Here is a 23,868-nt window from a genome sequence, read left to right on the forward strand (position 1 = left end):
GTTTGCCGAGAAACTTGTTGCAAACATCTTTAAATGAACCCAAAGCTGCACTTTCTACATTATTTAACATTGAGCTAAATACATCATCTTTGACCAACTCTCTTATTTGAGACCAACAAATATTCCTTCTGTAATTTTTTCTTCACTTACATTCAGAAATTTCTGCCAGATATTCAAAAATCCAGGACTATCCTTAACCTTCTGCATTGCTTTTAAACCATTTTTCAACAGTCCTAGCTTGATATGGAAAGAGGGTAAAAATATTTTTTTAGGTTCAACTAAGGGCTCATAAATAATATTTTTCCCATTTGGAGTTAAGTTATTCCGTTTCTTCTTTTCTTTGGTAACATAAACATTATGTTACCAAACATACACATGACAGCTTGGCTGTCCCATTTGCAAAGAAAACACATGTACTCAGTATAGCCTAACTGCATGCCTAACAAAATAGCTATAACTTTCAAATCACCACATATGTTCTAGCTATGTTTTTTATAATTTATTTTTTCAAGAACATCTCATCACTTCTTATGTCTCTTTCAAATTGATACCATAAGGGATCGGTATCGAAGGATATTTGTTACTGATGTGTAGTAGAACCACTTTTAAACTATACTTGGACTAATCTATGAAAAGGCACCAGTTCCTAGGTTTATGAACTTGTCATAAGTGCAACATATGCTCATCAATATTTGTACAATAAACCAAATTATTTTCATCAATAAAGTACTGAAGAAGTTCTTTTTGTCAGCTTCACAAGCCCAAAATTTTTGGATTCTTTTGAAATAAATATCAATCTTGCAGTCTTGATTCTCTAACAGTTCAGTTTGATTTTTTGATATATTTAAATACTTAACAAAGTCATTTAATTCACCTTGTGATATAAGATGTGGCTTATTGGAAGATAATTCAAAATCAAAATCATTGTTGTCTTCTTCAGTACTGCCTGATTCTTTATCGCTACTTTCAAAACATACATTCACAGGTGGCTCAGGAACTGGAATAATTTCGCTGTGGTACAGGCCTGATTGCAGATTGCAATGAAGGATATTTTACAGTACGTTTCGATTTTTTAGAAATTCCAGACCCACTTGTTAAACAAAAGTAACTATCGGTTACGTGATCCTTTGGTTCACGCCAAACCATAGGTACACGAAATGGCAAAGTGTTCCGTTACCTTTCAGCCATCCTCTTAAATAAACAGAACAGTTAGTGCATACTACATGAGGAGCACATCTATCTCTTATCCTGATCACCAGTTTTATATTGAAAGTACAAATGATCTGCTTTTTTTAATTAACGGTATAATGTTTTTGTGTTTAATTTTATAGTAAACTCACCACATACATAACAAAAGGCATCCACATCATGTACACAATTTCGAAGCATTATGACACTGTACACTTAACAAATTTAAAACAGCAATAAAGAACAAAATTAATTCATTCCTAAATCCAGTGCTTAATACAAACAGCACAGCTGTGTTTTCAGCTACATGTTTTGACCTGCACATACATGATTAATCTTATCCATGAAGGTTCACTCTTCAGTATTAGATTTGAAGTCATAATATGTGACTATGATATGATTTAATTCTTTGTATAGTATTGTTTATTTATAGATTACAAATTATGTTAACAAAGTTAAACAATACAAAAAAATGAGCTAACAAACAAAACACACTATAGAAGCTAAAATGCTAACCACACGTTAAAAAATGAAAAAAAAAAATCCTTTAATTAAAATTTTTTCAAAAATGGTGGGCGATAGAAAGATTCTGAGTGCATATTCATTTTCAGCATCAAAAACAGATTAAGTCATATATTGCATGTTAGGGAACAAAAATTATGTTTATCAGTGTTATCATCATCAAATACACAAAAAATCTACTATAACCTCAATAGATAATTATGTGAATGTTACAAACATTATCAATACAATGACATTTTAATGTTATGTTATAAAGTTAATTATATGACATTAGGTTAATTACATATAATTATGTATATAATTAAATAGTGAAAATCTAATTAAAAAATACAACTAAAAAAAATTTTCTTTAGCTTAGAATATTTTTGCATAAAATGTCAATGCCTACTTATATAAAAGAAATGCAATAAAACATTGCAGTTCTACAGTTTTTTCTACTATTCAGTCAATTTTTAATCTAAAAGTAAATTCATAACAAAATGCCAGTACAATATGAATAGCATTATAAAATTTTACACGAATTGTAAATGAAGAAAAAAAAATAAATTACATGAATATCGCATAAAGATAAGTTAAATTGTACCTGTATACTTTTTGTCATATTCAAAATTGCCCATTTTGAGTGAATCTTAAGTAATTATATCCTGGAATTCAACACTGTTTTACAGGTACACTGCTTCAGTTACTGAAGTTCATTTTAATATCAATGAGATGATACTGACAACACTGGGATGGAATAAACTAAAATTGGGCAACAGTTTTTATAATAGAATAATTTTTAATAAAACTATTCCTTTCCAACTATGCACGTTTCACTGTAAAATTTTTTTCACGTTTCACAGACACAAAAAAGTGCATCCTGACAAATAAAACTTTCTTTCAAAATTGTCTATGCTGAATCTAACACTGAATGAGTTAGATGAAACAATAATCATTCATGTTTAATTCTAACAGAATTATAATCGGCTTGTAGTCTTGTCTTTGTGTTAGTCTGCTTATGAAATCTTTTATTGATTTAAAATGTTAACTTAAAAATATAAAATTTTCAACTTGGGATCTCACGTTTAATTTACAATTTTACCTTCCTAAGACATTTTATTTCCCTAACTTTACACCTAAATTGTTAACCTTGTTTCAAATTGGAATTTTTTTAAGAGGAATGAATCCATACCGTTTAGGGTTTCTAGCAAAAAAAAAATAAGTAAATTTTTTAGATAAAAAGGGTTTACAAAATAAACATTTTAAGCAATTTTGATTCTACTCCATACTGCTGAATAACTTCTTAAAATCAACTAATATCTTGTAAGTAGTTTTGTTTAACTTTGGTCTGTCTTGCGAGATTAATATGGCCTATAATTGCTTCTTATAAACTCCATTGCTGACTGCCACTAATATAATTAAGGTCATATTAAATTATATGAAGATTATTAACATATTAAGCTAAATATTAATATATTTCATATATTAACACTAATGTAATATATTAAGAATTCAGAAAACACTGCTTCTTCTTGGCCACTATACACATACCCAAACACAGAAGTGCCTATAGTGTACTATTTTCTAGCCACAGGAATTCAAATTCCTTGATTATTGATAAGATCTTACGCTTTACTAACGACAATGATAACCAGGTTTAAATAAAATTAATAATCACACAATGTATTGATTTTTCCCAGATAATATGAAATGGATAACCAAACAGTTAATCATATTCCAAGTTCAAGGCAGAGGACAACAAATATAAAACACTATCATAACCCACAGTTGATTCAAATTAATGCTGATCATTGACATTCAGCGGTAAATAAATTTAACAAAAATGTTGTTTAACCGTTTATTTATAAATAACATTTCCTTCAACATCACTTCCTCTTTTTTCCTCTAAAATGTGGATAGACAGATTTCTTCAAACAAAAGTCAGAAGTGCTTAACAAATGGATTTGCATAAACTAATTTCATATATCCCCTTCTTTTCTATTTAGTTTTAATAGCCAGAGCTTCATCTTACACTTGTTTTAATCTGCCTTAGCTGTAACAGTAACGTTACAAAAATCTATTTTATTTAGTAAAAATCTATTTTTACTAATATTTCTTTTTTTATTTATAAACTACTCATGGCACTGACATTTTCAGTGAATAGAAACAAACTTTTCTTTCAGTTAATCAACAACTTGTCAAAAGCAGGATTTATTTTTTATAAGTAAATGAAAACAAATATAGAAGTCTTTTCTTACCAGCTGGCAGACACCATTCATTATTTGCCAGTATAATTTTTTTTTCAATGATAGTACCTAAACAAATGAATGACTCTACACATTTTAAACAAAGTTCATTAGATAGTCACAGTATGAGCATTTGTTTACATTTTTTAGCTTTTTGTTTTATTTAAACAATGAAACTACATAGTTGTTAGAATAAACTTAGTTTAATATTCAATTACAATTTTGATAAACAGACTAACTATACAGCAAATCTTGTTTAAATTAGATTATTTCCATTATCCATTTTATATAGCTTCTGTGCAGTTAACAAAAATCATTACTGAATATAAGAAATGACTGCTTCAGTTTTATCTTAATAATGGCAAATAAAAATAGTTTTCAAACTAACCTGTCTAAAAGTCTTTTTGTACTCTTTTGATGAAGTTTCAACAATAAATGATTTACTAAAAATATTACATAGTTTAGCACCATAACCATTTCTACCACCAGTAACCTTTTCATCTTCATCATTGTAATTTGAACTAGTAAGTAAATGACCAAAAATCATGGTTGGGACATACATTTTTTCATCTTTGTGTATGACAACTGGAATACCTTTTCCATTGTTCCAAACAGATATTAAATTCTCTTCTCTGTAACACAATAGAAAAAATTTCAATAACAAAATTAATGTAACTCACAAGAATGCGATTGCAACAGGAAAAAGAATCTAGTGCCATAAAAGCAAACTGATTCTGTTTACTGTAATTCAGAAAAATGTACAAAAAACAAAATATCCTATCGCAAAAACTTAAAACAAATTGGTTTCTGCTCGAGCAGATAAACAGATCTGGGAAAAGAATGATTACTATGTAGAAACTGTTCCCTCACAGTTTTTAAGAAAATTCCATATTATTGTGCACAAAATATTTTGCACCCGGTACTGCTTCAGCAATAGAGATATTACATGACATTGAAAGGTGCAATTAATTATTTACAATGTGTTTTCTGATCAGGCTACTTTTCACAAACTCTGTAGCCAATAGGCACAATGTGTGAATATACTCAGAATATTGCTTGGTTGTCAATGAATAACAGAGAAATAATCGTGTCGTCATCCGACGTAATCCACTCTTGAACAATTCCATCAATAGGAGTTAAAATAGACGCAATCCCAGGACAGCTTAAATTGTAAGTTTTGCAACCTAATGCGCAGTCATTGGTATTATTATTATCTTTTATGACCACCTAGGATCACTTAAGACTGTTTGGGCCTTGCGGTCCTCCCAGTAATTTTTCATACAATCCAATCTTTTGCCATTTCTAGTAGTAAAAATGTTTGTGTTGAGTTTTTTTTGAGTGTTAAGTATTTTTGTTTTTGATTTTTTATTTAATTTTATCTTATCTGTGGAGTCTTCTGGTGTAAAGCGAATTTCCTTCAGATCCTCTCTTATTTCTCTGATTCATCTGCATCTCATCTTTATGTTTTACAAGTTGAGATTGTACTGCATGAGCTGTTTCAGAAGTCTTGAATCTTGCATCCTCATATGACCAAAGAATCCTAGCCTCCTCTTACCGTATATCAGTGATAAGTTTTAACTCTTTGTACATGACTGTGTTGGCCACAATCCACCATCGCCTGTCTTTCTGGTACTTTTTATTGATAAAGCTTCTTCCAATTCTTCTTTCGATTTTCTGGAGTCTGTCTGTCTTAACTGTTCATTCAGGTGGAAGTGTTTCTGCTGCATAAGTAGCTTCTGATTTTAAAACTGTGTTGTAGTGTCTTATTTTTTGTGTTTAGGCATTTTTTATTCTAAGTGTACCAAGTTTTTGTTTGTACCAAGTTGTTTTAGCTAGTTTGTTTCTTCTTATTTGGATCAAAAGTTTTTCGTTTAGGAATTTAAATTGGGTTACTATTTTGATTTTATTAGTTTATGTTTATCTTCTTTTAATCATATTGATTTTTGGAGCATAATTTCTGTCTTTTTGAATGATATTTTGAGGCCAATTTATTTGTAATGTTTTAAAGTTCTAATATCTGTGGTTTAGCTTTTTTGATGTCATTTGCTAGCAGAAAAACCAAGTAAGTTCATTCTGATTTTTCGACCTCTTCTTATTTTTGGGGGCATTTTCTGAACCATTCCCATCACTTCTAGAGCGCAATTGAATAACACTGGGAGTCCATCACCTACTCACAATTCTGTTTTGATCTCTATCAGTTCCAACAGCTTGCCTCTGAATTTTTGTGAGGGTCAGTTTTTCATTTTTATTAATTTGGTATATAACCTGAGATGGGTACATTTTTCTTTTAGTTTTAGGAGCTCGGTTTTGTTGCTTTCTTTGGGGAGTAAATTTAATTTTAGTTTTGACTACATAGTGATCTGAGCCTGTGTCGACTCCTTGAAGGACTTTTACATTTTACGTTGTAGATCTCCTTCTGGTGGCGTTTGTCCAAGCAGACATAGTCTAGTTGCCATTCTCCTTTAGTGTAGTCAGGGTGTTTCCAGGTTTTGAGTTTTTGAGGTTTCCTCTTGAAAAATGTGGATTTCAAAATTAGTTTACGGTTTCTGCAGAGATAGACAAGTCTCTGTCCATTTTTCCGATGATGCTGTAGTATCTTCTTTCTCTCCCAAGTTGAGCATTGAAATATCACTTTGTTTAACATGGTTTTTGGGGATGTTACTTATAGTCAGGTTTAATAGAACCCCGAACTTTTCTGTTTCTTAACGTTCTTTTGGTGAGTTATTTTAATTAGTGGGTACATGGGTGTTATGATAGTCATTGATATAAGTATAACCAAAATTTATCTTCCAAGATAAAATGTTAGATACATATATTACACTCATCCATCAAAAAAATACCCATTGTATCTCATAAGAAATACAGTGGGTATTAATAGATACATCTTGACCTATTTATCAACTGTTTCTTTTCAAATTGAAATGAATTATGAAACTACAAATTTTTTCATTACTTGTAACAATTTTGAAGGTTAGAATAACAAAAAAAAATTGTACTTGCTATTGGTCAGTCAGATGAGTTATCAGTAACCGGGAATGAATCCCTTTTCATGGCCTGCTGAACAGTATCTGTTTTTAAATTGTATAATTAAGAAATTATAATGAAGATTTGAATAAGTTCATATTTCATTTTAAACATCAATTTAATAAGATGCCCTGCAAAATGGTGTTTCAAGATATCAAATTCAGTCACTTTCAACCAGACTTCACATCTCATCGTCATTGTTTCTTTTTTATTGTTTTCTTTGCTGTTTTCATTGTTTCTTGCATATTTAGGTAATTATACAAATGTCAACATCAATATATTAAAAAAACTTCAGTGGTGTCTCAATTCTCACCAGCACTAACAAAAGAAGTCCCAAATTCAATTCCTTTGAATACACTCTCACTGTGAAATTATTCATCATTGACTTTCTTTTGCCATATTTTGCCTCATTGATCTCAACTATCTCACTTTATTAAAACCCCCAATTTTACAATATACTATACAATGCTATGATTCCAATTATTATGTAGATCACACAGAGCTCCAGTCTTTACATACTACTTCAACATTTTTAATCAGAGCATAAAATATACTGCTGAGCAAACAAGCTTCTAAACACTAAACTAAGATACTTTTTCATATGTAAGTTATGATCTTTAACCACAAACATTTAAATTGTGAACTAAGGAGTAAACATTTTTTTTTTTTTTTGTCTTCAGCCATTTGACTGGATTGATGCAACTCTCCAAGATTCCCTATCTAGTGCTAGTCGTTTCATTTCAGTATACCCTCTACATCATACATCACTAACAATTTGTTTTACATATTCCAAACGTCTACACAATTTTCCCCTTCTACCTGTCCTACCAATATTAAAGCAACTATTCCAGTATGCCTTAGTATGTGGCCTATAAGTCTGTCTCTTCTTTTAACTATATTTTTCCAAATGCTTCTTTCTTCATGTATTTGCCGCAATACCTCTTCATTTGTCACTTTATCCACCCATCTGATTTTTAACATTCTCCTATAGCACCACATTTCAAAAGCTTCTAATCTTTTCTTCTCAGATACTCCGATTGTCTAAGTTTCACTTCCATATAAAGCGACACTCCAAACATACACTTTCAAGAATCTTTTCCTGACATTTAAATTAATTTTTGATGTAAAAAAATTATATTTCTTACTAAAGGCTCGTTTAGCTTGTGCTATTCGGCATTTTATATCGCTCCTGCTTCGTCCATCTTTAGTAATTTTACTTCCCAAATAACAAAATTCTTCTACCTCCATAATCTTTTCTCCTCCTATTTTCACATTCAGCGGTCCATCTTTGTTATTTCTACTACATTTCATTACTTTTGTTTTGTTCTTGTTTATTTTCATGCGATAGTTCTTGCATAGGACTTCATCTATGCCGTTCATTGTTTCTTCTAAATCCTTTTTACTCTCGGCTAGAATTACTATATCATCAGCAAATCGTAGCATCTTTATCTTTTCACCTTGTACTGTTACTCCGAATCTAAATTGTTCTTTAACATCATTAACTGCTAGTTCCATGTAAAGATTAAAAAGTAACGGAGATAGGGAACATCCTTGTCGGACTCCCTTTCTTATTACGGCTTCTTTCTTATGTTCTTCAATTGTTACTGTTGCTGTTTGTTATGTTACTGTTACTGTATTGTTACTATGTTATGTATTGTTACTGTTCCTGTACATGTTAGCAATTGTTCTTCTATATCTGTATTTGAACCCTAATTTTTTTAAAAGGAGTAAACAATGTTTTAAAACTTTGTTTCTTGCTATTTATATAATCACATGTTTCTTACAGTGGACAACACCATTTTCTAGTACCATTTCCTAATTGCATTTTACACACTTGGGCATGTATGGTATAACTTCACAATGGTGTGAAATTTAAAACTGGTTTAGATTTGATTTGTCTTGAAAATCATTTAATGCAAACTTCAATCACCATGAGCAAAAGCAGTAAAAAATTGCATAAAACCATGATTCAACACGCAGAATAGCAAATTGTAATAATATAGGGTGAAGAACTAATAAGGATGGGCTTGCATATAATGCACATACATAAATAATAATAATGAAGATGAACTAATTAAATTATCTTTTCAACCTTTGAAATGATAAATAAAATTAATTGTATACCTATTCATGAAATAGTGCATTTGGAGCCACTCTGAGTATGCTTTGGAATTATGTGGTGCATTCCTATTTTCAGCATTAGGTTGGTTGCCCTGCGGGTTCAATGGGTATTGTTCAGTAATAAAGCAAGATGTCAGATGAAGAGTTCTGACTGAACATACTTTGTTTCATACTGTTTTGTTTTTGGAATCAACAGTTGCAAGAAGCATAATTGTTCTTTCAACAGAGAAATGCATTTTTCTCGTTGAACACTTTCTTTTTTTAATGAAGCACAAGCATTCTGAAAAGTTTCCAGATGCTCCTGTTCCTCACCGCAATGCAGTCAAAACACTTATTGAAAAATTCCAGGCAATAGACTCTGTTGAAAACACTGATCGAAATGGAAGACCACCTAAACTAAATGAACAGAATTTGCTTCGCATTTCAGAAGCTATGGCCAAAAGTCAATGCGTAAATTATTCCAGTACATAAGCTAGTTGAAAGTGTTTGAAAGCAAGCTGAAGCATGTGCAGTTCTGCATTAATGTTGGAAGAGGTCACTTAACACCTTTTATAACCTATTCCAATTATTATAAAATCTACTTCTATAATATAATGAAAAAAATTAAAAGTATTAATTAAGAAAGTTTCATCATTACACTTCCATAATTCCAGTCCATAGCAACTTTCTGAATTCACTGTACAATATTTCAATTTGAAAAGAATCAGAGGTGGGTACACAATAGAAAACAATAACCCTTTAGTATATTGGTACATTAAAATCAGTTCTTCCTTTATAGTTTCTTTACACCAATGTTATATAAACAGGAGAGAAAATAGAAAATGAAAATAATACTTACGGTTTAATATCTATTTTTATTAAATTCATGGATGGATCACGTTGTTTATTATCTGCAGCATTGACCAATATTTCATCAAATATTTTAAAAAGACCAGGCACATATGATATTTCTCGTTTTATCATACTCTGAGTTTCTGCATCATAAACCCACATAGGTTCCGTTGTCGTCTCAACAGAACCTTAAAAATAAATAAACACAAAGATTACTCAAACAAATACATACATACACATGTGAGCACACACAATTTTTGAGAAAAATAAAATATATATATATATTATTTATTTGATCAACCTAAACACAGAATAATAAATAAAGTAGGATGACACTTACCTTATTCCATTATACATCCAAAAGTACTTTCGTGAATTTCTCACATCATCAGTTGCATTACATTTCTTTTACAAATTATTCACATCAAATTACATATTAAAATTAAACATTTTTTATATATCATATATTTGAAAACTAATAATTAAACTTTAAAAGTTAAAAATAAAAAATATAGAATATGATGTCAATTACAAAAATTAAAATAAACTACAAAATAAATAGTTTAAATAAAATAAATATGCATGTGGTCTAGCTAGCCAATGTTATATAACTGTACCGAGTTGAAATATATTGAATTAGACATTAGCAATGTTTGAAGACGTGCTGCTATCTACAGCAGCTTTTATAATTGTGTCATCCTCATACTCTGAAGGTTCATCAAATTAAATTTATTTCTATATATATATATATATATATTTTTATTTTTTTTTTTTCAAATAATTTATTAACTATTCACCACTGGGCAAGTATAATTTAATATTAAATTTTATACAGAATGTACTACGAAGTTCTACCAGGACTTTCCTAACCTAATCTATTCGTAAAAATATAGAAAAAGTGTTTGAATCCTGAAATGCTTCGTTGCGAGTTACAGCTAGTAAAAGATTAAACTAAGATTTTAGCTACTCCAGTGAAAAGAGAAAGTACTGAAACTTTTAGGATGTTAATTAAGAGCAGCAGAAGTGATGATTTCGATTTCTTATGGTCTTGAACCTGAAAAATTGAATAAAATAGGTCCCAGAACCATACCTTAAGTAGTTTTTGAGAAATTTGGGGTGAAAACCAATGAATTGGGTAAAAAAAAAAATCTTGTTTTTATGTTTGACATACAGTGACTGTTAAATGGGGAATAAACACATAAAACTTTTTAAATAAATCTTGTAAAGAATTTAATTCTGAACAAGATTGCAAGTTGAATAAAACAAAAAAAAATTAGATTTTATTTAGAAACAGCACACTGGACCAAAGTGCATAATTATATGTACCAGTTAATAAATGTTCAAAAATGAGCCCACCATTTTCAACACATTTCTTGGCATGCTTCTGTACTGCGTTTGCTGCTCTTTTTAGTCCTATAAGGCTGTCCTTAAGTTGTTCAGCCACATCCGTAATACAGACAAATAATTCCTCACGAGAATATTTTTGTTTTGAATAAAATAGTTTTCATTCATTCCAAACACAAAAATCTAAAGGTGTTAAATCAGGCAATCTTGGTGGCCAGGAATGTGAACCTACACGACCAATCCATTTCTCAAGGAAATTATAACTTAAGCGAGTGGAAATGGCAAAAGAGAAGTGGGGAGGCGCACCAATGTGCTGTGCTGGAAGTATACTTTAAGACTGGGCACTAGATGAACATCTCTTCAAGCAGTTGCAGCAATACTTCTTGAAGAAAGTGCAAGTAGATCTGCGCAATTAAGCAGCCAGGTAATATGAATGGTCCAAACAGCTCATTATGAAAAAGCCCATACCATAAATTGACGCTGAAAATTGCCTTCCATAGTTTCATGAGAATTTAATTTTGCCCATGTATGCTCACCGCATAAGTTGTTGGTGCCATCTTGGATGAAATTTGCCGGTAAACAAAACATACTTGTAGAGTTGTCAATTTGTATTCCACCAGTTACATAACTCCAAGTGAAGCAGACCATCTAATGCGTCCAGATGTTGAACTGGCTGTTTATAATAAGGATAAAACTTGTTTTGTTTAAGCTGTCCTCCTCATCATTGAATGAGATAATAATTTCATCAATATCAGTATCGTGCTGGACAGATCACATAGTTGGTACAAATACTAGGAAGTGAATCTGTTTCCTGAAGATTGTGAAGTCACGCTAATTCTTTTGGGATCTGGAATCCTGCAATTCAGAAAATTTCATGTTCTACTGCAGCATCCGTAGCATTACCATTACACACCTAAAATAAATACCATATCAGCACATTCCTCTGTTATAAATAAGTACAGCATTACTTCCATGGTAAACGAATCATGTTCAAACTAAAATTCACAGTAAATGACAACACAGTTCGTAGTACCTAATAGAATGACACTTAATACACTACACATACTGTCTTAGTATATACTGTACTTCAGTATGTACATATTTTCCATACTAAAGTACTTAATGTACTTCACATACTTAACGTATGTGAAGGCACTTAATGTACTTTACAGAATGATTTAAACACTAGTACAGTATTGCACATTGTCGATCAGCTGTAATTTTATTGCGAACTTTGAAATAATATTATTGATTTACATACCTACTGATTTATATTGGTTTCATACCTATTGATTAACATATATGTAACTACTTATAATCTATGTAAAACCTCAGATTTACATCTATGTAATTTTTATTTTACAATTGTTATGTAACTTCTAGTTTTTTTTTATTTTTTAAAAGCAATTTAACAGTAAATTTTCTTTTTACAAATTTTTCACATCAACAAAAAATATTTAATTTTTGTTTACATTAAATAAGTACTTTTCTGACAAATGTAGTAATGTACTTTTTCTAAATAAAATCCAAATTTTTCTAAACTTTTCTTTGCTTTAGTCAACTTTACTTTCACCATTCTGTTCAGAATTAAATTCTCTACAAGTTTTGTTTATAAGTTTTATGTGTTTATTACGCATTTAACAAAGTTACTGTATGTCATAAAAATCCGTGTTTTTATGTATGAAACAATACATTAGTATTCAATTTATTAGTTTTCACCCCACATTCTCAAAAACTACTTTAGTTGTGGTTCTGTAACCTATTTATTTGATTTTTCAGGTCTCAAACTACAATAATTACTAATTCTGATCGAAGCTAGTTATCATCGTATCATAATATTATAAAATTTCAGTTGTACAAAAGAGATCATAAATCTAAAAACATTACATGTACTTCACCAGTAACATACACAGTATTTCTGCCAAAAGCCAAAGGAAGTTAATATGTTAAAATTTCTCTAAGTTATACATACTCTATTTTTTTTTCTTGGTGCTCAGCCTTAAAATCTCTCTATAAGAGAAAAATCATACAACCCAATTTCAGATTCTTTGAGATGCTGATTCTATAGTTTCAAGACTGAAATTTCCAAAGAGGTATAATATAGTAATTAAAGTAAGGAACTGATAATAAAATCCCACGACAGCTGGCCAATTACAAAAACTGATTGTACAACAAGAAAATACTCACCTGAAAATAAATAAGCAAGATCTGAAAATCTTCAGCAAGATTTTTCTTGGTAATTAAGAAAATTGTAATCATAATTTTTGGAACATGATCAATATATGAATACAACAAAGTGAGAAATAAAATTATGTATTATTACCTTCCTCAATATACCAAACAAACAACTGCATATTAACACATCAAGCACTCATGAAATGAGGTGATATTCAGTTTTGTCAAGTTTCATATTCATTTTTCTGCAGATATTAGCCCTAAATTGTTACTAAAAGAAAGCAACCCTGGGGGCCTTCTTAAAGATTATTTGAATCCACTACTCATTCAGGATATAGAACTTGATTACTATCTTTCCTTCACAGTTCTGCAACAAAGCTTGCAAAGGACTGAAAGAAACTATTTAACCAGAACTACTTGACCTGACAACGTATTTTTATGCTGACACAACAAAAATTAAAAAGTGTATGAATACCTATGAACAAAAAAAGAACTTACCGATGTAAGTATCTGGCCTGAGTAAAATATGTTCAAGTTGAGATTTTTTCTGATAAGTCTTTTCAACTGTTAGCTTGGAACTTTTTGTTGGTTTGGATGCTGGAGGTGCAGCATCACCTCCACCACCTTCTTCAGCAGATGACACACCATTTGTAAGGCGAACTAGATCATTACTCATACTCATGATGGTAGATCTATATAAAAGAAAAATCTGTTTGTCACTTAAGTTCATATTAATTTTCATAAAAAACTTAAATATTAATAAAGTTACACTACAAACAAAAAGTGTGATTTATGCTTAAATAATCAATCTACTGATATATAAATAATGGCAGACACAGAATTGACAGTTAATATCAAGCAACAGAGCAACTGCCTCAGAGAGAAATAAAAATGACAAGTCATAAAGAATAAAAAGAAACTAATAGGAAAAGTATAACATTAATAAATTCATACACAGCTATGTTCTAGAATGAGTGACTGACTGATAATGGCAACCTTAATTATCTCCATAACATCAACATTCAAGGACTTTTGTGCTATATTCAGTTACAAATGTGTCATTTCATTAAGAAACAAAAACTGTAGCCAGTACCCAAAAATTTAACCATTACATTTACAGAGCAAAATTTCAATGTAACTGTACATACAATACACAAATAGAAAATCATAGGACACATTAGACTATTAACAGGAAACCCATTATTCAAAAGAACAAATTTCAGTCACAATTTTGAAATACCTTTACTTACAAATTATTTTCTTAAGATTTGATAAATGTAGAAAACCATATACATGCGATACCACGCGCGCACATACACAAACCTAAGTAAATAATTTTTTTTTTGTTTTCAGTCATTTGACTGGTTTGATGCAGCTCTCCAAGATTCCCTATCTAGTGCTAGTCGTTTCATTTCAGTATACCCTCTACATCCTACATCCCCAACAATTTGTTTTACATAAAAGTCGCCTTCCTCTTCCCACCGAACCTCACTAATTCCTACTATATCCACATTTGTCCTACCCATTTCCCTTTTTAAATTTTCTAGCCTACCAACCTTTTTCAAGCTTCTAACATTCCACGCTCCGACTCGTAGAATGTTATTTTTTAATTTTCTGGTGACCCCTTCCTTAGTAGTCCCCACCCGGAGATCCGAACGGGGGACTATTTTAACTCCGGAATATTTTACCAAGGAAGGCGCCTCCATTATTGCTATGTGAAAATGCAGAGAGCCACATTTTCTTGGAAAAAAAACCAGCTGTAGTTTTCCATTGCTTAAGTAAATAATAACACTGATAAACATAATTTTTGTTCCCTAACATGCAATACATGACCTTAATCGGTTTTTGATGCTGAAAACGAATATGAACTCAGAATCTTTCTATCGCCCACCATTTTTTTTTTTTAATTTTAATTTTAATTAAAGGATTTTTTTTCATTTTTTTACGTGTGGTTAGCAAGCTTCTATAGTGTGTTTTGTTAGCTCACTTTTTTTTTGTTTAACTTTGTTAACATAATTTGTAAGCTATAAATAAACAATACTATATAAAGAATTAAATCCTATCATAGTCACATATTATGACATCAAATCTAATACTGAAGAGTGAATGAACCTTCATGGATAAGATTAATCATGTATGTGCAGGTCAAAACATGTAGCTGAAAACACAGCTGTGCTGTTTGTATTAAGCACACTGGATTAAGACATGGGCTGCTCACATAGTACAAACTAACTGTTCTGTATATTTAAGAGGATGGCTGAAAGGTAACTGAACGCTTTGCCATTTGGTGTACCTATGGTTTGGCAAGAACCAAAGCATCATGTAACCGATTGTTACTTTTGTTTACCAAATGGGTTTGCAATTTCTAAAAAATCTAAACATATTGTAAAATATCCTTCATTGCAATCTGCAATCAGGCCTGTACCCCACAGCGAAATTATTCCAGTTCCTGAGCCACCTGTGAATGTATGTTTTGAAAGTAGCGATAAAGAATCAGGCAGTACTGAAGAAGACAACAATGATTTTGATTTTGAATTATTTTCAGAATCTTTTGATTTTTGTATATCTGGCAGAAATTTCTGAATGTAAGTGAAGAAAAAATTACAGAAGGAATATATGTTGGTCTCAAATAAGAGAGTTGGTCAAAGATGATGTATTTAGCTCAATGTTAAATAATGTAGAAAGTCCAGCTTTGGGTTCATTTAAAGATGTTTCCAACAAGTTTCTCGGCAAACAAAAATCCGACATGATATTTTTTATCAACTTCTTACTTCATAGAGAGCTGAGATGTAATATGTTTTAGAAAATACATTTCCTCCACTGACATCTGGATTTTTTCCAACAAAACATTTCGGCGCTGGAAAGCCGCTATAAAGGGAAATGGAATAATAACATGCTAGCCGATTACTGTTGGACATTAATTCGGGAAATGCCTGAGGCTATTTATAAAAGAAAAGCATCTGCAAAATCATTCTAACACAGGTATGGCCAAAATTATAAAGTTTACAGATTTTAACTATACTTTCCCTTAATTTTTTTTAAGCGTAATTTTTTAAAACTAAGGGGGACAGAAAAATTGTTACTTATAGATCTGTAATGTATGCAAAAAATCAATTCAAGAAGTGATATCACACTTAGAGAAACATTAAATTTTTTTTTTCAATCAGTGAATCTGACATACATGTACTGCAAGAAATTATAAGTCAACTAAATGCATGCTTTCTTAACGGTTACATCAGTTCACTCATTGCTTGAAACTTCAAATGATTAGAGTTTGACATGTGTATTGGGCTGCTGAGTATAAAGAGCAATGCATATCTGCATTTATTGGATTTGTAGTGAACATCTGATTTAGTATGTGCTAGAAGCACAGTCACGGTACACAGAACCCTCGACTTTTATTATGTCTAGAAATCACTCATTCCTTTATCATTTTTCTTATCAAATTTTATGTAATTACTTTTTATTGCATACTACTTTTTATTATATACTAATTACACCACTAATGAGTAATATGCATAGAATCAGAGAAAAATACCACTGAAAAAAATTTGATACATCCAAAAAATTAAACAAAAGTTTCAAAGAAATAATTAACATTATTTTTTATATTACACATTTAGAATGAAAATTTATATATAATTAAGCAAAAAATTCAGGTAATATTATTACAAGACTGCGCCATTTTGAAATGTGTGATTATATTAGAAGTTTATGACATTTATAAATTACATTATAAAAAATTATTTTTATTTTATAAATAAGTTTTCTAGATCCCAAAACAATATTTGTTATTCTTTGTTTTATTTTTATTAATGTCCTATAATTTTATATTAAATTGAAAAATTAAGTTCATAAAAAAAAATTGTACAACATTATTAAAAGAGAAAAATCCAACTAGATGAGTAAACAGAAATACTATTGTATATTACAGCATAAAATAATAATTGGAAGTATTGTTTGGGGAGCATTGGTAACGCAGCTCTAAGCAGGTTACCATAATCTAGTACTATACTGAGGGTAGTAGTATACATTGATGGGTTACTTATGTATTAACGTCACCGCAGCTACAGCTTTATTTAAAAACAAAGTGGTCAATCGGATTTCGGTGGAAAATTGTCCGATATAGAGTTTAACATAGATTCAAAACATTCTTTTTATTTATTTTATAAATATAATTTAACCCAACTTAACCTACGCTCGCTTCACTCGCTAACCTTGACTAATTAACACTGTAATTTTTTGAGTATTTATTTAATAAATTCAGTAATTATTGCAATTATTTAAATAACAAATTAATTGTTTGTCAATGACATTGATGTCAATCTGTTGAATCCAGATAAAAACTTAAGTTGGCCAGATCATATGTACACCTGGCAAAAAAAATTTGCCAATTAGCTAGCAAATTGAAGGAGATAAAAACATGTTGGCATCTGACCAATAGAAAGTATACTGGTGGACAGTACATTAAAGGTAGTTTAAGAGCCAACAGAAAACAAATACACACATAAAACTATAGACACATCTTAAAAAATAAAATATATGAACACACATTAGAATTGTTAAGGGAAAAGACTCCATGAAGCAGTCATTAAATTCTACTCCTGTAAACAATGATTAACAGAGGTTATGCCTTTATATGGTGTGTAAATCATTATCACCTGATCCCTTATTTCCAAAAAAAAAGTTCACCACTCTTGGAAAATATTTACTACTGGGCTGGTTAACATACAAATAACAAATCAAATTAACAAGTTTAATTCAAATAATGCAAGTTTTGCTGTAGCAGGGCAGTGGGGCATTTACTGTCCTTGGTGTGGTTTCTATAGTACAGTATTGTTACTAGTTCGAACAAAAACATTGTGTTTACAATTGAAAGTACCTTGTTATTTCAGCTTTCATATTATTACTTTCATTTGCTAAGAAGCATTCGAACTGTAGACTTTTTACTTCAGCAGTTTTCTTATTATAGCGGTTTAAAAATGTTATTTTTTCTTAAATGGTTAAGTTTTATTGCATATTTTTTTATTAATGTTTGTATAAATACACTGGTTAAAAGCTACAAAAACACATTTTTTTTGTAACTAGCAATTCTTTAAAGTATTGTTTTTTTAAAAAATGAGTTCCAAACAGAAATGAGGACAAATAGCACATAGTGAAACCCAAGAAATAATTTGAATTATAAATAAGTGCGAAAAGGAGTATGGCGAGGGTAAAATTGAGCATCCTATTCAGAAAATAAATTAGATAGCATAGACACACACTGGAGTTCAAGAGCAGATCATATCTAAGATACAGAAAGAAGATTTAGAAACAGGATAAAATGTTCTTACAACTCCAGGGAAAAAGAGACCAAAACATCAAGGAACATAGTCATCCGTTGATGAATTCGATAGAAATGTAATTCGTAACTTAATAGTAGATTTCTACACAAACAAAAAAGTAGTTCCTACAGCACAAAAATTGTGGTTGGCTGTTCATGAAATGATTAATTTTCCTTGGAGTATGCATACTCAGAAGAATTTTGAAAAAATGGGATTCAAATGGAAAAGGTGTCAAACTATGAGAAAGATTTTGATAGAAAGACCAGATATTGACACTGGCACCCTCGGTATCTCCAGTCCAATAAATGTCAAAGAGAACTTGGAAGAACTACTGCCTACATTGACGAAACATGGGTGGACAACAACCTTATTTAGAAAATGGTGTCAAAGTAATGAAGTCATGGACATAACTGCAAATCATAGATTCTGAAAACAGACTAATTGGTGTTCATGCTGTCACAAAAAATGGCTTCATAACCAAAGCAGAACTTGTTTTTCAGACAGGAAAAGCGTTGAGGATTATCATGGCCAGATGAATGCTGAAACTTTTGAAAAGTGGCTGCAAGAAAAATTAATACCTAACCTGCCAAACAATTGTATCGTTGTTCTAGACAACGGCCTTATCATACCATCCAGTTAAACAAGGCACCCATAAAATGCATGACAAAAAATGAAATGAAGAACTGGTTGGCTAACAACAATGTTCCACTCAATGAAGACTTGAGGAAGTTTGAATTATTGTCATTAATTGATCACTACAAAAAATGAGAAGACCTACCATGTAGATGAAATTCTGAAAAGGTCACACAATGCAGTGGCTTCCACCATATATATGTGAATTAAAGCCAATAGAATTTATTTGGGGTAATATAAAAAGATTAATAAGAAATGAAAATGTTAGTAAAAATTTGGATATAACTGCTTTGATAACTAAAACACATGAAACAATTTCATCCATTTTGAAAGAAGATTGGGAAATTTTCTGTGAAAAGGTAGAGAATGTGGAAGGAGAATATTGTAAAAATGATGGGCTGATTGAAAACTAAATGGAAAATTTTGTTATATAAATTAATGGCGAAGATAATGACAGTACAGAAAAGGATGATAATGATGACGAGCCATTAGCATACATTTTAGCCGAAGAACACTAAAGAATATATATTTCAAATGTTTTTCCCAACTTTCCCTTCTCTGTCATCTCTTTCTTACCTTTATTTGTAAAAAAAAGAAAAAGTTTTATAAATAAATATAAAAACGATTCAAAAGTTATAAAATGAAAAGATATTTGATAAAGTTTAAAAAACAGAAACAAAACTACAAATGCAGACGTATCATCACACGGTTGTGTGTTTGTGAGTGTGCACATGCATGCGATTGTGTGTTGTGTAGCGAAAGGGAAGATATTGAATGAACAAATTTAAGGTAGGGATTTTTTTTTAGAAAAGTATTAATAATAATTATCATGACGTCAACCACACACTACTCTTTCAAGGCTGCATTCCTCATCCTTGCAACCTCCTCTCCAATGAATACAAGGCTTGTCAGCACATTGAAAATGTTATTTTAGTTAAAACTAAGTTGACCAACAGTTTCAATAAAAAAGAATTACATATACACATTTTTTAAAAATACATAAAATTTTATTTCACTAATACCTTCTGATTTTTTAATTTTAATTATTGAATTATTTATTGTAAAAAAATTTTACAATCGGAGATTAATAATTATTAATAAATCAATATTATTTAAATTAAAAAAAAGGTAAATGAAATCAAATTCAAACTGATGTCCTTCCCCTTGTAAGAAACAAATATTTCATTAATTAAAATTTTATTTTGCTACAACACTGGAACCAATGAAAATAAGTACCACTTATAATATATCATTGAAACTCTCAATGAGGACTTATTACTTCAATTAAGAAAGTCTTAACTCTCAGTGAGGGCTTACTACTGCAGTTAAGAAAGTCATTTGGCCTTTTTTGGCCAAGTCAATTGCAATCAAAAGGGGTGGTGCACAACTAGATGTTACAAAGTCCTAAATCCAAAATTTCAACATTCTACAACTTATCGTATTTGAGTTATGCAAGATACAAAAGTCATGCCGAAACTAGTCAAAATGGATATTTCTGTTAAAATCTGAAAACCGAAATTTTTATAAGATAAAGAAAATTTATATTTTTAACTCTTTAAAATCAACAAAAATGTTAGTGGGCAACAACCGTAAAAAATGTACTTAAATCAAATACCCACACAATTTACTTCACTCAAAGTAAATAAGCTGTAAGTACAACAAAGAATGGAGTTCCATAACAGCAAATACAAGTAACTTGATTGCTATAAAGTTATTATAGACTATCTGTAATATATGGAATTAAAATAATAATCACTTAAGCACAAAAACAGTTAACACAAACAACAAATCAAGAGTAAAATAATCAAGACTACCTTAAAGTAAATAAATAAATAAATAATGACTAAAATAAAAATGGGTAATTATTAAAAATTAATCTCTTTTTAGGTAAATTTTTTGAGATTGTTTTTTGATGTTGGGTTGTTTATACAAACATTTCCTCTAAATCATTGCACAATAACTGACATTATTCAAGTGTCTCAATTTATTATTTAAATCAGTTAACATTATAATACTAAAAATATGGGTCTTAAATGAAAAAACACCACTCTATAGTAGAATCAGTCCATTGTTACACTGTTACTTCCCTCTAACCGTGAAAAATAACTAATCGAGTCTGCTACAAATAAAAAATTGAAAAAACCTTTTTGAATTGTATCAAATATCCACTGTATAATTTTCTCAGAGTAATACGAAAAGTACCCTTCTCACAAATCTATATTCGATGATCATTAAATCTAATATATTTTTTTTAATCCTTGTCACAATGTACAAGGTAGAGGTTATGGTAAAATAAGTCAATGGTTCAAAACGAGTAATAAGAGTACACAAATTATAATCTAGTGGAATGCTACAATAGAAAACTACAACTGTCACTTTATTTATTATGTTTTCTAATCTAAAATCACCTACAATTTTTACACGTAATTCTGAACCTTTCAAACGATGGCAACTTAAAATTTAACGAATTTACAAATATTTTGAAGAAAATACATTATTAAACAGAAATCAGTTAACTGGGAATTTACACAAAGCAACTCAATGTACATGAACGTGTAACTTCTTAATTCGCATTCTTATTCCATAAACAATGAAGAAAACAAAAGTTCAGACAAACCGCCAATTAAAATTTAATCACCAAATAATTAGTTGACTCGTAAACAAATCACACTAAATAAATTTACAATACAATGTAATGTAATATTAGTCATAAGACAATTATTTACAGAATGAAATCTTGTACGAACACAAAACGTTGACTGTGGAACAGTTTAGGCGGAAAAATAAAGCTGCAAAATGGCGGCAAGTACCTGACCAATAAACGACCACTAAAATAGGGATAAAAGCCCAACGTACACATCAAATCCAAAACAAACACACAATTAAACATGCTACAGTTATAAGTAAATTATTAAAACGATTGTCACGTTTAACACATCCGAAAGTTTGATTTTAATAATTTAAACCTGCCATAACTTTCAATTCCGTTACGAATAATATTGACAACAAACTACTTTAATAGATATTCCTTGAAAAAGTGCAACATGGGCAACTCTCGATCAAATGTTAAAAGTTAGAACACGAGGAATAGCTGAATTTCTAAGTTTTTTCATTTAATTTCAATAAAATACAAGAATATTAACCACAACTCACCTAAAAATCAAAGCGACGCAGCAGCCAAACAAACACGGCAAGACTCGGTCGTCACCATAGAGTTATAAGAGCTGACACCGGGCAAGTAATTACAAAGTTTTCTTTGGTGACCTGATCTCGCTGGTTCACATGTATTTATTAACCTTTTTTCGACAACTCGTATTATTTTTTCTCTTTGTTTCGGGTTTAAGCATCAATAAAAACGGCACTTAGATTATTTTTTTCGTTCGTGTTTCTTCTTCATAACGGTAACCTCAAATAAATAACTTATATTCACTCTTATACAAATACTTTAAGATACTACAAGGTATTCAATTTTACTTAAACAAAAAAGAATATAAAGTTCGTTTTTACCATGAAGGTATCTCAAATAATTAACTCATATTCATTCTTATATAAATAATTTAAAATACTACAAGCTATTCAATTTTATTCAAAAAAATAAAAAGTTCGTTTTTAACATTTTACCCTTCATCAAGAAAAAAGTATCCATTAAACGCAGTAATTTTTTATCCTTAATCTTGATTAAATTGGCCGATTTAAATTATTTGTATATTTTAGGTTTTTTGTAGTTTAAATTCTTCTAACGGTCCTGTTTGAAGTTTTTTCTACTTAACATTTTTTTTCTTTCATCTATGCTTCTTTTTTTCCTTCCACCCAACTGATATTTAACTTAGGTAATTAATTACAATTACATAGTTACTTACCCGCTCTTTTCTATGATGAGGAATTAAAATATATTTAAGGAGTTTTCATACGAAAATTCTCACACATGAAAATAAATTAGAAAAATATCCCCTCCTTTTCAAAGAACCTTAGTTCATACTCGTTCGTAGTCTTTTTCTTCATCCTTATTATTTTAGTCAGGAGTTTCTTGAATATGCATTTCATAAAAACAGCTTTTTTTCAAAGATTCTGGAATTTTAAGTCTGGGCAAATTTTAAATACAACTAAAGTGTTTTAAAAAATGTTGCAATGACAAATCTAACCAGATTTTATAATAAAACTTCTTTTAAATAGTTATTTATGACTGAAAATCTTTTGAAACAAGTTATTAAAGAGGTTTTATTATAAAATTGGTTTGGTTATAAAATTTGGTTAAATAATATTACTGACAAAAATAGCAAAAGAAATTTAGAACAAACTTATTCAAATGAAAAAATATATATTTAATTCTTTAAATTTAACGTTTTAGAAATAAAAGACAAACAGCAATTAACTAATTCTTAATTCTATTTTTCATTAAAAATAACGGTGTTATTTGATATCTTGTATTTTGTGCACTCACATAAAAGTTTATTAAAATAAATAAGTAATAATAATTTTAA

At 30.0% G+C, this 23,868-nt stretch overlaps 1 protein-coding gene across 2 annotated transcripts in view; it reads right to left on the reverse strand.

Annotated features, from left to right (window-relative positions):
- Nucleotides 1-22,700, reverse strand: part of Top2 (DNA topoisomerase 2) — a 127,145-nt gene extending 104,445 nt beyond the window's left edge. The window contains exons 1-4 of one of the 2 annotated variants that reach the window (XM_075368649.1): nt 22,541-22,700; nt 13,929-14,122; nt 9,919-10,099; nt 4,324-4,567 (exon numbers count right to left, since the gene is read on the reverse strand). In XM_075368649.1, the coding sequence (XP_075224764.1) occupies nt 4,324-4,567; nt 9,919-10,099; nt 13,929-14,112 (609 nt within the window). In that variant the 5' untranslated portion in view covers nt 14,113-14,122; nt 22,541-22,700. The remainder of the gene's footprint in view (nt 1-4,323; nt 4,568-9,918; nt 10,100-13,928; nt 14,123-22,540) is intronic. The other variant, XM_075368647.1, reaches the window with a different exon arrangement.
- Between the last annotated feature and the right edge of the window lie 1,168 nt (nt 22,701-23,868).

The sequence above is a fragment of the Lycorma delicatula genome, chromosome 6 (genome assembly GCF_047948215.1).
Source record: "Lycorma delicatula isolate Av1 chromosome 6, ASM4794821v1, whole genome shotgun sequence".
In the NCBI taxonomy this organism is placed as follows: Eukaryota; Metazoa; Arthropoda; class Insecta; order Hemiptera; family Fulgoridae; genus Lycorma; species Lycorma delicatula.